Source organism: Labeo rohita, chromosome 23 (genome assembly GCF_022985175.1).
Source record: "Labeo rohita strain BAU-BD-2019 chromosome 23, IGBB_LRoh.1.0, whole genome shotgun sequence".
In the NCBI taxonomy this organism is placed as follows: domain Eukaryota; kingdom Metazoa; phylum Chordata; class Actinopteri; order Cypriniformes; family Cyprinidae; genus Labeo; species Labeo rohita.
The window spans coordinates 27,120,525-27,135,687 of NC_066891.1; the positions used below are offsets into that span (position 1 = coordinate 27,120,525).

Consider the following 15,163-nt stretch of genomic DNA (forward strand, 5'->3'; position numbering starts at 1 on the left):
GGGAACGTCTAGGTTACGTACGTAACCCTCGAGGAGGGAACGGAGACGTTACATCCCCTTGCCCCAACCCTAGCTCGCGCTGACGCCGGGCTGCGGCTCGGCACTTCAGCAAAAACTTGAATGAGTGGATGCACGCCGCCACCTTATATACCCGTATGTACGGGGGAGTGGCGTTGCATGCAAATTCCACTCACCAATTCTCATTGGCCTTTTCCATAAAGCTCAGAGGTGAATGGTCACTCAAGCGAGTTCCCATATGTAACGTCTCCGTTCCCTCCTTCAGGGAACGAGGGTTACATACGTAACCTAGACGTTTTCAACACTGATAATAATAATACTTTTTTAGCATTAAATCAGCATATTATAATGATTTCTAAAAGATCATGTGACTCTGAAGACTGGAGTAATGATGCTAAAAAATTCAGCTTTGATCAAACTAATTACATTTTAATATATATTCAAATAGAAAATGCTAATAATAATAATTTAATATTTGATCAAAATCACAGTAAAAATTATGTTTTTTGAGAAAAGCATTTCAGGATTTTTCTCCATATAATGGACTTGATTGGTGCCCTGAATTTGAACTTCCAAAATGCAGTTTAAATGCAGCTTCAAACAATCACAAATGCGGTTGTAAATGATCCCATATTTCAGAAAAATAATACAATTTATATACTTTTTAATGTCAAACACTCGTCTTGTCTTACTCTGCCTAAACTTGTTCTGGTTCATGACAGTTAGTGTATGTCGAAAAACTCCCATCTCATGTTCTCCCTCAACTTCAAAATCATCCTATATCACTGTTTTACCTTTTTTGTTAAGGGTGTTTGATCTTCTTTGCATGTTCACTTTGCAAAGACTGGGTCGGTACTTCTGCAGTGATGTAGGATGATTTTAAAATGATTTTTGAAGTTGAGGGAAAAAAATATGATGGGAGTTTTTCGACATACCCTAACTGTCTTGAACCAGAATACACAGAGTTCAACGAGAGCAAGACAAGACGAGCGTTTAAGATTAAAAAGTATTTAAATTGTATTTTTTAAATGAAAACAACTGATCGTTTCGCTAGATTAGACCCTTCTTCCTTGTTTACAACCGCATTTGGGATCGTTTTAAGCCGCATTTAGGAATTTCAACTTCTTTACACCATATCAGTCCATTATACGGAGAAAAAATGCAGAAATGCAGAAACATAATTTCTTTATGACTGAAGAAAGAAAGACATGAATATCTTGGATGACAAGGGGGTGAGTACATTATATGTGAATCTTTATTTTAAAAGTGGACTTCTCCTTTAATTAAATTGTGCAGTAAAATGTAAAAACAATCATCAGGTCGTTGGTGCCCTCTGCAGGCCTTCGTTATAATGCGTAATGTACATTAGCTACATTGTTTATAATAATACATTGTGTATTGCAACAGTTTGTGCAATAAAACCATACGATTTCTTGCTTTTAAATAATTTATTTAAACTAATTATTATAGCCTCATTGCTATATATGTATTTGAAGTCATTTTAAAGGCTATTGTTCACTTACATCTATTTTCATTATCACAAAAAATTGTACTTATAGAGGCCTATGAAATTTTTGTTTGTTTGTCTTCTGGGTTCCATTTTAATGGTTCCATTTAATTTTAATAATCAAAAGCAGCTTCAGTCAATTGATTTTATGAAAGATAAAATGTTCTTAAGTAAAATTGTTGACTTTTTGCGGGAAAATCATTTAGATCGTTTAGATTAATCAGAACTAGTTGATAGATTAATCGATATTAAAAAGTCGTTAGTGGCAGCCCTAATACATTTATATTAGAATGAATAGATTTTTCAATCACACGCGCAGACACACTCGCTCATTGTCTTGTATGGAGGAGTGTGTAGCAGACAGACAGTTGGTCTTTTGTCCCAAAGATAAACCCTGATGCCCGGAGGAGATCTGTGAAGGGGGAGGGGAGGGGAGGGAGACACAGGGTGGGGCGTCAGGGCGCTGATGTCAGGCCGGATGATGTTACGCTAGTGTGTATTTGAGGGGTTAGCTGTCCCGCGGGGGGTTGTGTTGTATGACAGCTGTAGGAGACAGGAGAGGCTGAGCAAAGTGCCGCTCGTCTTGCATCATCCTTGTGGATTTCTTTTCAAACATATACGTAATATGATTTTACATGGCTTAGATGGCCTTTGCCCTTCAGACCTGAGAAATCCCAAAGGTGTTGATTTTACACAAAAGCCCATTTGAACGTTTTACCCTCTCTGAATTGGAAAAACTGCACCCGGTGGTGGCAGGAGTCCAGGAGTGTAAAACTGGGAAGGGCATTTTAAATCGAATCAAACTTTACTCAAATGGATGGGCTTTTGAATGAGCTTTGACAGACGAGTGTCTGCTTTCATTGTCAGCAGTAATTAGACTTCATTTAATAGTTACGGTTGCTGAATTCTACCGCCTGCTTTTCCTTTCATGGTTTGGCCTTCAGCCTTCATTTCTTAGATTTAAGACTGAAAGGATCCTGCCAGGGTGGAAAATATCTGTGCCACCTCTCCATAAAAAATAAAGACAAAGCGCACAGAGTTTTTCTGGCCTTAGATAACAGTCTGACGGTGTTTTCTTATTCATTTTTGTCAGATGAATTCATCTTGAGGAACTGAACTTGAGCTGATGTCATTTAGCACTCATCGACTTGTAATGTGTTGTTTAGTAATTTATCCGGTAATGATACTTTACAGATGTTTTCTTTGTGTCCTTTGGATCTGAAACCACATCCTCTAAAGATCTTTCGCTGTTGTTTTTGCAGTTGATGGGCTCGCTGGTTCTGGCTGTGGGCCTCTGGCTGAGGCTAGATCCAAATACTATGTCTCTTTTAGGAAATGGAGGACCTGATACCTTCTTTATCGGTAAGCAATTAGTTAATAACATTTCATGATTATGAATGATTTTCATGTCTCAATTTTGCAGCGTTACAGTGGGCAGTGTCCAGTTCTCCAAAACTGTGAAAATACTGATTTAGTTCTGTCTCTTGGCTTATTTAAATATACAGTGGAGCCCAAGAAGTATCTGAGACTACAATGAAATTATGTGATTGAAAACGTAGAGTAAGAAAATGTCAAAAATAAAGTTTTGAGTTTTGAAACATTATGACACAAAATTAATAGAAATATAATATATAAATATGAATTAGTACATTTAAAATAACATGAAATGTAATATTTAACATATTTGATATTATAATTACTTTATTTTTAATTATTATAATTAATATATGAAATTAAAAAGAAAGTATAAATAAGATGCTAATAATATATTAGAAGAAAAACATGCAATATTACAGATTAGAATGTTTTTCTCTATTGTCTATTATATTTTCTATTTTTTAACTTAAGTATTATTATTATTATTATTATTATTATTTTTTAAAAATGTTTTTAATATTACAAAAACCTTAAAAATTTGAATTGAATAAAATTATATTTAAATTATATATATAAATATATAGGACAATTTAAATGTAATTATAATTATAATTTAAATTATAATTAGAATAATAATTTAATTATAATTTTAATATGTGGTTTTAATATATATATATATTCATTAAAATGTAATACAATTTTATTGAATTAATTTAATTATAATTAGAACTAAATTGTGTGTGTGTGTGTGTGTGTATATATATGAGTACATTTATGAATGAATAATAATTTGTTTTCATTATTTAAAATATTCAGATATTACATTATGTTGACAAGGGTCATTGCATATAAATCTTTTTAAAACCACTAATATTAAATAAATAAATAATTATTATTATATTATCATACATTTTACCAGTCATAAGTTGCACGGGTATATTTGTGTCAATAGCCAAAAATACATTGTATGGGTCAAAATTATCGATTTTTCTTTTTTAAGAATATTAAGATCATGTTCCATTAAGATATTTTGTAAATTTCCTGCTGTAAATATATGAAAACTTAATTTTTGATTAGTAATATGCATTGCTAAGAACTTAATTTGGCAACTTTAAAGGTGATTTTCTCAATATTTTGATTTTTTGCACCCTCAAATTCCAGATTTTCAAATAGTTGTATCTCAGCCATCCTAACAAACCATACATCAATGGAAAGCTTAGTTATTCAGCTTTCAGATGATGTATAAATCTCAATTTAAAAAATTGACCCTTTTGTGGTCCAGGGTCACACACATTAAAGAATAAAAAAGAAAGTATTTATTGATTCTGCAGTTCTGCAAATTATGTATTCAATTTAAAAATACAGTCTTAATCTAAATAATTATTTAGTGCTTTCAGAGTTTTGTAGTTTTTCTGTTGCCCTTAAAGCAGAAATAAAGGAGTGTCAGACAGACCTAGTGTTTATTGGTACTGGATGGAAACATCTGAGGCCACTCAGGGTGGCAAAGTTTCCACGGCCTTCTGCCCAGACCTTGTGAGAGGCAGCGAGTTCTTTTACATTTCAGAGGCTGAAAACAGGAAGTGACATTTCAAAGTGACATTGGTACATATATAGAGGAAACCGCAAGACTTCAGGTTTGCTGTAGCAACAATTCAACCTGGGAGGAGAGAGAGCGATCCAGACAGGTCATGCAGTGCTATATCTGGATGCAGAGGAGAACAGCACTTCATGCTGTCAGGAAATATTCTTATCCTCACACAGCCTCCTCAAGCTTGTTTTAGTCACTGACATCACCCTCATTTGTGGGTTTTAGTACTTAAAGCTGTGAAAGAGAAGCCAGTGTGAATGAGTATAACTCCAAGCCTCAGCAATATCCCAGTCACAGTGTCGCATATTCATTTCTCATCAGTTGCCATCTTCCGTATTTCAGTTTGCAACCTACTTTCACATTTGCATCACACAGTCATGTTTTCCATAGTTAAGATACAAGCCCACATATATTTATATTTATATTTATATTTATATTCATATTTTATAAAGAGTAACTGAAACTACTCAGTTTTTTGTTAGAATTTCTCACCCTTATAGTAACGTAGTTTCTCTATATATTGTATAGTGTATATATATATTTAAAAAAATAAACACAAATATTCATAAAACACAAAAAATTCTAATTTTGAGGGGGGAAAAGACTGATATGTTCTCAGAATTGTAAGTTTATATCTTTTAATTCAGAATTCCGACTTTATTTCTCAGAATGATGAGTTTATGTCTCACAATTCTGACTTCATAACTCGAAATTGTGAGTTTATATCTCACAATTCTGAGAAAGAAAGTCAGAATTGCAAGTTTATTTCTTACAATTCTAAGAAAAAAGTCAGAATTGTAAGTTTATATCTCAAAATTCTGAAAAAAAACCCCTCAGAATTGCAAGTTTGTATCTCAAAATGCTGAGAAAAATAGTCAGAATTCTAAGTTTATATCTCAATTCCAAGAAAAAAGTCAGAATTGCAAGTTTATTTATCAAAATTCTAAACATAAAGTTAGAATTGAAACTTTGTTTCTCAAAATTCTAAGAATTAAGTCAGAATTGTAAGTTTATATCTCACAATTCTAAGAAAAAAAATCAGAATTGCAAGTTTATTTCTCAGAATTCTGAAAAAAAAAGTTAGAATTGCAACTTTGTTTCTTAAAATTCTGAGGAAAAAAGTCAGAATTACAAGTTTGTATCTCACAATTCTAAGAAAAAAGTCAATATTGCAAGTTTGTATCTCAAAATTCCGAGGAAAAAAAAAGTCAGAATTGCAAGTTTGCATTTAATAATTCTGAGGGAAAAAAATTGCTAGTTTGTGTCAAAACAAATTCAAAATTGCAAAATGTAAACTCGCAACTGTGAGAAAACTTATAATTTTTTTGTATTATTTTATTTTATTTTTATTATTACTATTATTATTTTAATATTAGTGCAATATGCAATGGCCCTTGTCAACATAATGTAATATCTGAATAAAATATACATTTTTAAAAAATATAATAATTATTTGCTTACTATTACTATTATTATTATTATTATTATTATTATTAATATTGTCTGAATGTTTGAGTAATTTTAAATGGCTGTGAATTAAGAAAGATGCTTTTTGCTTCCTGAATAGTGTTGTTACAGTATCTAGCCAGCTAAGCAGCCAAACCTTGATCATTTGGAATAAACCATCTGACAGTGCTGACACTGAGCAGTTCAGGCTTTTTAGTCCTCTCCATCTACACACACACAAACACATTTTACTTGACTTTAAATTACAGTCAGCAGTGACAAAGGATTGTCTTCACCACAGCTACTGTAGCAACGGAGTAAATATTATCAGCGTGTGACAAGATTGTTTTTAGTCAAGAGGGAAGATAAAGGTTGTGTTCACTCTCACTGTCAAACTTTGTTTTTGTTCATCTCAGTTTTATTCCTTTTGTTTCCCAAATGCTTGAGATAATGGTGAGAGTCTTTTCAGCATAAGTAACACTCTCAGCCCAGAGTAAGTATGTTCTAGGAAAATGAAATGAAATGGTGTTTGCTTGTATATTTAGTGGTGTTTGCAAAGACAAGTATCACCATTGCTCACACCGAGGATTAGCGGTTTGACCTAAAACCTAAGCATTGTTAGTATTAAAGAGAGGAATGACAACTCAAATCATGCCACGTGTTGAAAGCTGTGCTTTCGCTTTTATAAGAGTTTCTAATGTTTAGTGAAACAGTTGGGACTTTTCTTGTGTTTGTCACTTTGTTCATGTGTAGCGATGGGGATTTTATTGACTCTTCTTGCCAGTTATATGGGTGGCAAAAGTTTTTTTATGTGTGAGTCATTGAATTAGCCACTTAATTAGTTTAAATACACATGCCTCAGATTCGATCGTGACTCGAGTATTTCACATTTTTTGATAAAGCTACTTTTGTGAACTAGTCCTAGATTTTTCACCCGATCAGAACCAAACCAGTAGGGAAAGATTCTCTGGAGAGCAAATATCAATAATTATCGAAAAAAGTTAAAGTTCAACTTGCTGTTGCAAACGCCAAAACGTTTGAAAGGGACTGGGACGCTTTTAGTAAAATGCCTATACCTCCTGAACCGAATGATATATCTCCGCCAAACTCAAAACACTTAGGTAAGAGCTTAATCTGAGGTCACAGGAGGAAAAAAATCACAGAGCTTGGCCACTTGGTGGCACTATAAGAGGGAAAATAAACACAGAAATGTCTATAACTGCGCAAACATTTGTCCTATCAGCATGAAAATCGGTGTACACAGTCTTGGTACAAAGTGCCACAAGTGTTTGTAAGGACATTTGTGTATCTCGAAAAACATGACCGCCATTGGCTGACGAATTTTGAGCACCTGTTAGAAAAAATTAACGGAGGCCGATTAGAACAAAACTTGGTGGGCCTGTTTGACTCACAACCACAAAGGTCTGACAGAAATTTGGAAGAAATCAGCCACTTGGGTGGGAGGGGGGGTTGCCTCTAGAACCACTGCTGTCAATCAAACCATTTGTTAAATGATTGAGAAAATGTAATGTAAATGTTGAAATGTAGCCTTTGGGAAGCTATAACAGGGTCGTTTAGAAAAGGGGCCTGTCCTATTTTACCCAAAATCCTGTAAAGCCTAAGGGAAAACTCAAAACTTCACAAAACCTGCTGAGCACATGAGATCTGTGATTCTAAACAAGCATGCAAAGTTTTAAGGAGATCACAGCTTGCGCTATAACAGTTATAAACATTAAAAAAGCATAATATTTATATGGTAAATTGCCTGGTTTTGCCAAAAATGTTTTTTTAAATCATTGATTAAGGTGGTTACAGGCTTGCTAAATAATGTCTTTTTCCATATGTGCTTAAATGCCTTAAAGCACTTGAACCCTAGTAACTGCTGCTTGCAGCTATATTTTATTATTATTTTCTTCAGCAAGGACACGTTCAATTGATCAAACATGACAGTAACACTATTTAACATGAAATATGAAGCAGCACACCTGTTTTCAACAATGATAATAATCAGAAATGTTTTATATTATAATGATTTCTGAAGGATCATGTGACACTGAATACTGGAGTAATGATGCTGAAAATTCAGCTTTGCATCACAGAAATAAATTACATTTTAACATGTATTCACATACAAAACAGTTATTTTAAATTGTAATAATATTTCTGATTTTAAAATATTAAAATAAATCAGTAAAAAGTAAAAATCAGTAACAAATATTACTGATTTTACTGTATTTTTGATCACATAAATGCAGCCTTGATAAGCAGAAGAGGTCAAAAAAACATCCCTTTTTATAACTTTTAATACCCTGGCCTGAATGATGAAATGTGATATACTACAAGGTGACATTGCAAGCTGTGTAATAATTACTCATCATCTGCCTTCTTTTATCCTGTTTAATGATGTAGCAAGATAAAGGGTCGCAATATCCCCTGCAGTCTCTCTCAGGAGAGTTTCGATCTCATTTCCAGACTTCCCACCTGTCCCAGGTCTCCTGTGACATAATTATACCGGCTCAGGAAGAACTCCCCTAAAGAGCTCATGTCTCTAGATAACATTTTGAGGCTGGAGTCTGAGGAAGCTGATCCTAGATCAGCGAGAACCAGGAAGCTGAATCTCCATGCCCTGATGCTGACTGAACCTGTCAGGCATTAGATTTGCGGCTTTGCTCTGTTGCGGAGGCAGATGGGAATTTACACACCCCACTCTCTCTTTCTGTTTTGCTCTAATGAGGATAATAAGTTGATGGAAGAGGCAGGAGTGAAAGCTAATGACATCATCTTGAAGCGGTCCCAGCGAGACCTACGTAATGCTTGTGCTTCCCTCTGCTGGTGACTCGGTTACATTGCATCCTGCTGAAACTACAGCAGTGTTGTGCCAAAAAGGGTCTAGTACCAGGAGAAAATCATTTTTTTAACGTTCCATTTCTTATCAATAGCAGTTGCTTGGCTGGAGCAGGACTGCTCGGAAGTACATGACTATATTGCATGTTTTATCATATTTTAATTAATGTAGCAAAATCCCTCAGAAGTTAAAGCATAAAATGTCTCTGTGTTCTGGTGTCTTGTGCAGGGGTCTATATCCTCATCGCAGCCGGGGCTCTGGTGATGCTGGTGGGCTTCTTCGGCTGCTGTGGTGCTGTGAGGGAGTCTCAGTGCCTTCTGGGATTGGTAAGTGAGATATACTTCTAATTTTGAGTTAACAAAACAATATTGTTCACTGACAGTAAACTTGTTTTGCTTAAAACATTCTGACTTGAGAATAGAAAAAAAGGAATATTTCTTTATTTAATCAAATACTGGGTGAAATATAAAGTCGACATAATCCAGGTGCTGTGTCTCTCTTTCATGGCAGTTTTTCGCCTGTCTTCTGATCATCTTTGGAGCAGAAGTTGCTGCAGGAGTGTTTGGGTTCCTCAACAAAGATGAGGTAATACTAAACTTGTCATGTTGGTTCAGAGTTCATTTGAAATCAAATCAGTCTGACTTTTACAACATAAGTTTTTATTCATTTGTCTTTTAAGATCATTAAGGAAATAAAAGATTTCTACGAAAAATCAGCAGGAACCGAAAGCAATAATACAGTCGTCGAGTCCTACCATGCCGTTGTGAGTTTACACTTTTTACCTATTTTTTTGCATCTCACTGTTTATTTAAACAGGAACAGTAAATATAAAGCAGAAAATATGAACAAAACCAACTGCGTATTTAGAAAAGTCATATGCTTATTTAGTGTTTTCACTGCAAACAAACAAAAAAATCTTTAAATTCTTAAAACAAGATGCATTTACTAGATAAGCAAAATGAAGATATTTAGCGTTGTTTCCTGGGGGAAAAAAAGAAAAGTGAATTTTGCTTAATGCAAGTAAAATTATCTCCTAGTGGGGTAAGAACAATACTTCTAAAACAATGTTAGTTTTCTTACCCCACTGGCAGTTTAACAGAAAACAAGACTAAATATCTTACTTCATTTTGCTTATCTAGTAAATGCATCTTGATTTAAGAATTTTTCGATTTTTTTTTTTAGTAGAAACAACACAAAAATACTAAGATACACTTTTTTTGCAGTGTTATAGTGTATTATTTTAGTGTTATTTATAAACTGTTATACAATTTATCAACATTTTGAATGTTAATTGAATATAACTTGTTATATGATTTTGTCATTTTTAAACTTTTCTATTTTGCTTTATTTTTTTTTTCCAATTAAGTTTTAGTAATTTTAGTACTTAAAGGATTAGTTCACTTCCAGAATAAAAATTTCCTCATAATTTATTCAGCCCTATGTCATCCAAGATGTTCATGTCTTTCTTTTCTTCAGTCAAAAATAATTTATGATTTTGGAGGAAAACATTCCAGGATTTTTCTCCATATATTGGACTTCAGTGGCGGGCAATGGATTGAAGGTCCAAATTGCAGTTTCAATGCAGCTTCAAAGAGGTCTACACGATCCCAGCTGAGAAATAAGGGTCTTTTCTAGCAAAACGATCTGCCATTTTTTAAAAAAATAAAATAAATCTACTTAGTTTTTAACCACATATGCTCATCTTGCACTAGCTCGCCCTCACGCATTACATAATCATGCACACGTGACGATAAGTATCAGCAGTGCAGTGTAGAAGATGAATGTAAACAGTCTTTAATTAATCCACACAGAGGATAATACAAGGCAGGCAGGCAGGAGACACACATATAACATCAACATTCAACTTTAACACTGGACCAAGACTAACAGAACAGACTGGACTAAAATAGGGAGGAAAATGAGAATAATTAATGGAACTCAGGTGAACAGAATGACACAATCAGACACGAGGAAAAACTAGGTCACGTGCACATGAGGGAGAAAACACAACAAACAGTCCTGGGGTGTGAAAATAAGACCCTTATTCCTTGGCTGGGATTGTGTAGAGTCCTTTGAAACTGCATTGGAACTACAGTTTAGACCTTCAGCCCATTGAAGTACACTATATGGAATGTTTTCCTCAAATTTTTTTTCCAGTGAAGAAAGAAAAATCTTGGACTGCTACTTTTAATAGTTTTAGTTATCAGTCACAACGCTGATATAAAAAATTATGTTTATATATATATTTGTCTAACCTTGTTATACATTTTTTAAATTGTAACACTTCAATCTGCAGTTAAACTGCTGTGGATCCACCAGTTTGTGTCCAGATGCCAGAACAAACCAGGTGAGAGTGAATGAAGCACAGATAAGGACCATTGCGTTTATGCAATTAGTACAACACTGGTATTCTTGGAACTCGTAGAATTCTATAATGCTTCAGTTTTGTGACGTCTGTTTGACATGCATTTAAACTGAATTGTTTTGGAAGAAGTGCTATTGAGATGCATATTATCAGTCAGTCAATTATCAACCTCATTGTCTCTCTTCAGACATGTTATGCGGCCATTGAAGAGTTTTTTAACAGTAAGCTCTTCATCGTGGGTTATGTGGGAATTGGAATCGCAGGAGTCATGGTAAGTGCCATTATGTCATTAAATGTAGTTGATTTAGCCAATTTTTATTTCCTTCTCTGTATGTAAATCCTCTATAACCTCCAAACCTCATCATTTTAATGGTTTTTTAAAACGTTTAAGCAAGGCTTTGTCAAGCCAATGTTCTGACGATTTATTTATTTATTTGTTTGTTTCCTTATTTAGTATTCATTTTTTATATATAGTCAGAATCAGTTGTGTTTGCACGATTCAGTGATGAAACAACAGCATTTATTTGAAATAGAACTTGTTTGTAACATTATAAATGTCTTTACTGTCATTTACAGTATATTAATGCATCCTTGCTGAATAAAAATGTTAATTTCTTTAAAAAAGAATCTTACTGACCCCAAATGGTGGTGTGTATATTTTAATAATAATAATAATAATATAATAATTTGCACTTATTGCATATATAGTAAAAGTGTGGATTTAAAAAGAAACCAAACAGGGTCAATTTTAATTTTATGTGTAACATCTTCTCTTTTTTTTTACAGATCATTGGCATGATCTTCAGTATGGTCCTATGCTGTGCAATCCGCAACAGCAGGGAGGTGATCTAACACCGTCTTCCCCATCTGGACGTGACCTTTCACCTTTGACACTTAACCTTTGCTGGACTTGCATATACACCAATAACATTCCAACCAAGTTCAAGGTGTTCTTCCGCCACTCAGGAGCCGAAAAAACTCCACTTTCATAATCCTTTACACCTCAACCAACCGATGGTTAGTCCAGCCTAGTTGTCTAAACTCTGTCAAATTGCTGGATAGTCTTTATTTAATGCCTGCTGGTTAGGTGCAGAGCTGGATCTTCCAAACGTGACAAAAACAAGACGCCTTTCTATTATTTCTTAAAATCGTATTAATATAATTTAGATTTTTGACTTCCGTTTTAGCGCACACACCGAGCAGCTCCTTCTGCAAGAGTTTGCAGATTTATGTATTGATGCTATTCTAGGCTGTTGCTGCGTGGCTTGCATGTCAGATAAAAATATTGTGTAATGTGATGCCAGGGGTTCTGTGGCAAACCCACGGCCGCTGGGAACGGTGATAAGAAGACCTACAGATGCCTTTCACTTTACATTTGTACACAAACAAAGTCGTCTTCTATGTCACCGACTCATTCTGAACGAAAATAAACACTTACCGAAGAATCAGAACATGTACACAAAACTCTTCAGAAGAACCCTCTTACAGGGACAGTTCACCCCAAAGTTACAATTTTGTGATCATTTACTCACCCTCATGTTGTTCCAAACCTGATTGAGTTTCTTTGAACACAAAAAAAGATATTTTGAAGAATGTTGGTAACCAAACAGTTGATGGTAGCCATTATGAAGAAAAATACTATGGAAGTCAATGGGTATCATCAACTGTTTGGTTACCAACATTCTTCAAAATATCTTCTTTCGTTGTTCCACAGCTGAAAGAACACTATACAGGTTTGGAAGAACTCGAGGGTGAGTAAATGATGATTTTTAGGGGAATCGTTTCTCTGAAGTCTCTGAATTTCTCCATGTCCTTTCCAATTCAGGAAAGGCACACTAACACATATTCCCAGCTCTGCTTTCTTGCGTTTAAACTCATGCTAACACCGATGATCGGGTTTCTGTTATGCAATAGCTGAGCTCATCTGAAGCCCCCACTGATAACGGTACACCCCGCTATTCTCTGGCACGATGGAGCCAAATCTTCTCATTCTCAAGGTGGATCTTTTGGTGTAGTGTTGCTTGGTTATTTTACAAATGCAGCTAAGTAAAGGCTTGAGGCTGAAGATCCACTGACGCTCCGTTGTGCCTGCCATCGTTTATTAGTCCATCCGCACTGTGAAAATGAAACGGATCAGACATGATGAAAAGCATTTGATTCATTTGCTTGATTGATTCAACAAGTGAGGGTGGTCCAAGCAGCATCCTTAAGTGGAGTTATTAAAAGAAGAGTTGTTATTTTTATTATTTTAGCATGCATTTATATAATTGGGAGGCTGACCATGCAAATTCCTTTGTACAAGGTCACACATTGACTTATTTAATTAGTATTGTTCTTTTTTTGTAGTTTAGTCGTAGTTTTTGTGATTTTATTGAATCGGACAGTGAAAGTGAGACAGTAACGAGAGAAGGAAACTGGATCAGGAAAGGAACTCAGGTCACTCGAGGTGCATCTGCGCCATATGTCGTATTTTAAGGTTTTTAATTAGATTTTGTTTTCCAGATTTTCAATGAGGTCTCACACTTTCGAACCCAACATTTTAGCCTAAATCTTTGATGTTAGACAAAAATTTTGTCAACTATGCTTTAACTTCAGAAGATCAGATTCAGGAGCGAAGGGAGTGAAGTATCTCTGTTGTAATGAATCAAACTTGCCACATTACTGAACTGAAACTGGCTCAGTTATAATGAACTTACAGTCTCATATAGTCACATTAGCAATATTTCTGCAAAATTTCACAAGACACAAAATGATCCATTGTCATTACTGTAGCAATGCTTAAAGCGCAACTCACACAAAAGTGACTTTCAAACCAAGCAGTTTTCTGTTGGTTAGTCTGACCAACTTTAACATGAGCGAAATCTATGTGGGGAACTTATTCAAACATGGAGATTCCTATTGAAATGTTTGGATTTTGCCTGTGAAATTTCGCAGAGCAACAGTAAATGTGAGTGTATCTTCAGTCTTAAATTCTGTGTACATATCTGTGAGAGTTTGATAAGTTGTCATAGTTGTAGCGATCATGAACGTCTGTATTGTGCGAGTGATGTGTATAGAGGCAGTTTTGGCCAGTGTACAGCAATTTTGTTTCATATTTTGCATTTGAATATTAAGGTGCCTTTTTTTATTTATCTGAAAAGACAACCTGGTATTTGGTTGAACGTTTTTAATGAAAGGATTGGAAAAGGGACAAAATGTCTTTTTTTGTTATTTTGTTATTTATAACGGGACAGCCGTTGGTTGGTCAGATATATTTCTGCTGGTGCGTCACTGCTGAAGTTCCTCAAGTTGAAGTGGCATTAGAGTAGCGATTAGGATACGTCGTAGCCGATGCTAACAGAGAGTAACACATGAAACAAGTGTTCCGCTCACATTCAATGTTGATGTAGATCTGTCCTCATACCCAAACGCAACCCGGTTGCGGTTGTTCAGACTGTAAAATAACTAGTGTGGAGCATGTTAGTGTGGCTTTCAGGTAGAGGCTCTGTTGTAATCTATTTTTAGTGTGCTATGTCAAGGGTTTTTTTTTTTTTTACTGTAAACATAACACTGCAGTCTTTGGATGTTAGTTCATAATGTGTGTAATTTATTTTCTGGAGAACAAGTTCAAAACAGCATTCAAGTTTCTCAGGAACATTGCAGCACGAGAACAAATAAACTTGTTTGAAGTTTCCAATTCTTGTGGTTTTCAGATTTTCATGTGACCAGCATAGAACATGTTGAAAGGACTGTCAATTAAAATAAACATTTTTATGAGTGGCCTGGATTTTTTTGAGCAGACTGACTAGGATATTCCACAGGACCTTAGTTGGCCCACTCATCCCATGACATCAATACTGGTTGCCTTTTTAACTGATTGCAGCGGAAGGCTCTGGAAGTGAAATGTTAGTAGCACAATCGAATGCATGTTGTATCACATGACACTGAATTGAGTCTTATATCGTGTGTGTATGTGTGTGAATACCCACACAGTATGAAATTGGCAACAGCTTGGCAGTAGGGGTAAAGTAAAGCTTC

At 34.8% G+C, this 15,163-nt stretch overlaps 1 protein-coding gene across 1 annotated transcript in view; it reads left to right on the forward strand.

The window, feature by feature from the left end:
- Positions 1–14,902, forward strand: part of tspan2b (tetraspanin 2b) — a 38,474-nt gene extending 23,572 nt beyond the window's left edge. Inside the window, exons 2-8 of the mRNA XM_051096489.1 lie at positions 2,788–2,887; positions 9,010–9,107; positions 9,292–9,366; positions 9,461–9,544; positions 11,078–11,128; positions 11,334–11,417; positions 11,933–14,902. Coding sequence (XP_050952446.1) covers positions 2,788–2,887; positions 9,010–9,107; positions 9,292–9,366; positions 9,461–9,544; positions 11,078–11,128; positions 11,334–11,417; positions 11,933–11,998 — 558 coding nt within the window. The 3' untranslated portion in view covers positions 11,999–14,902. The remainder of the gene's footprint in view (positions 1–2,787; positions 2,888–9,009; positions 9,108–9,291; positions 9,367–9,460; positions 9,545–11,077; positions 11,129–11,333; positions 11,418–11,932) is intronic.
- Positions 14,903–15,163: the final 261 nt, after the last annotated feature.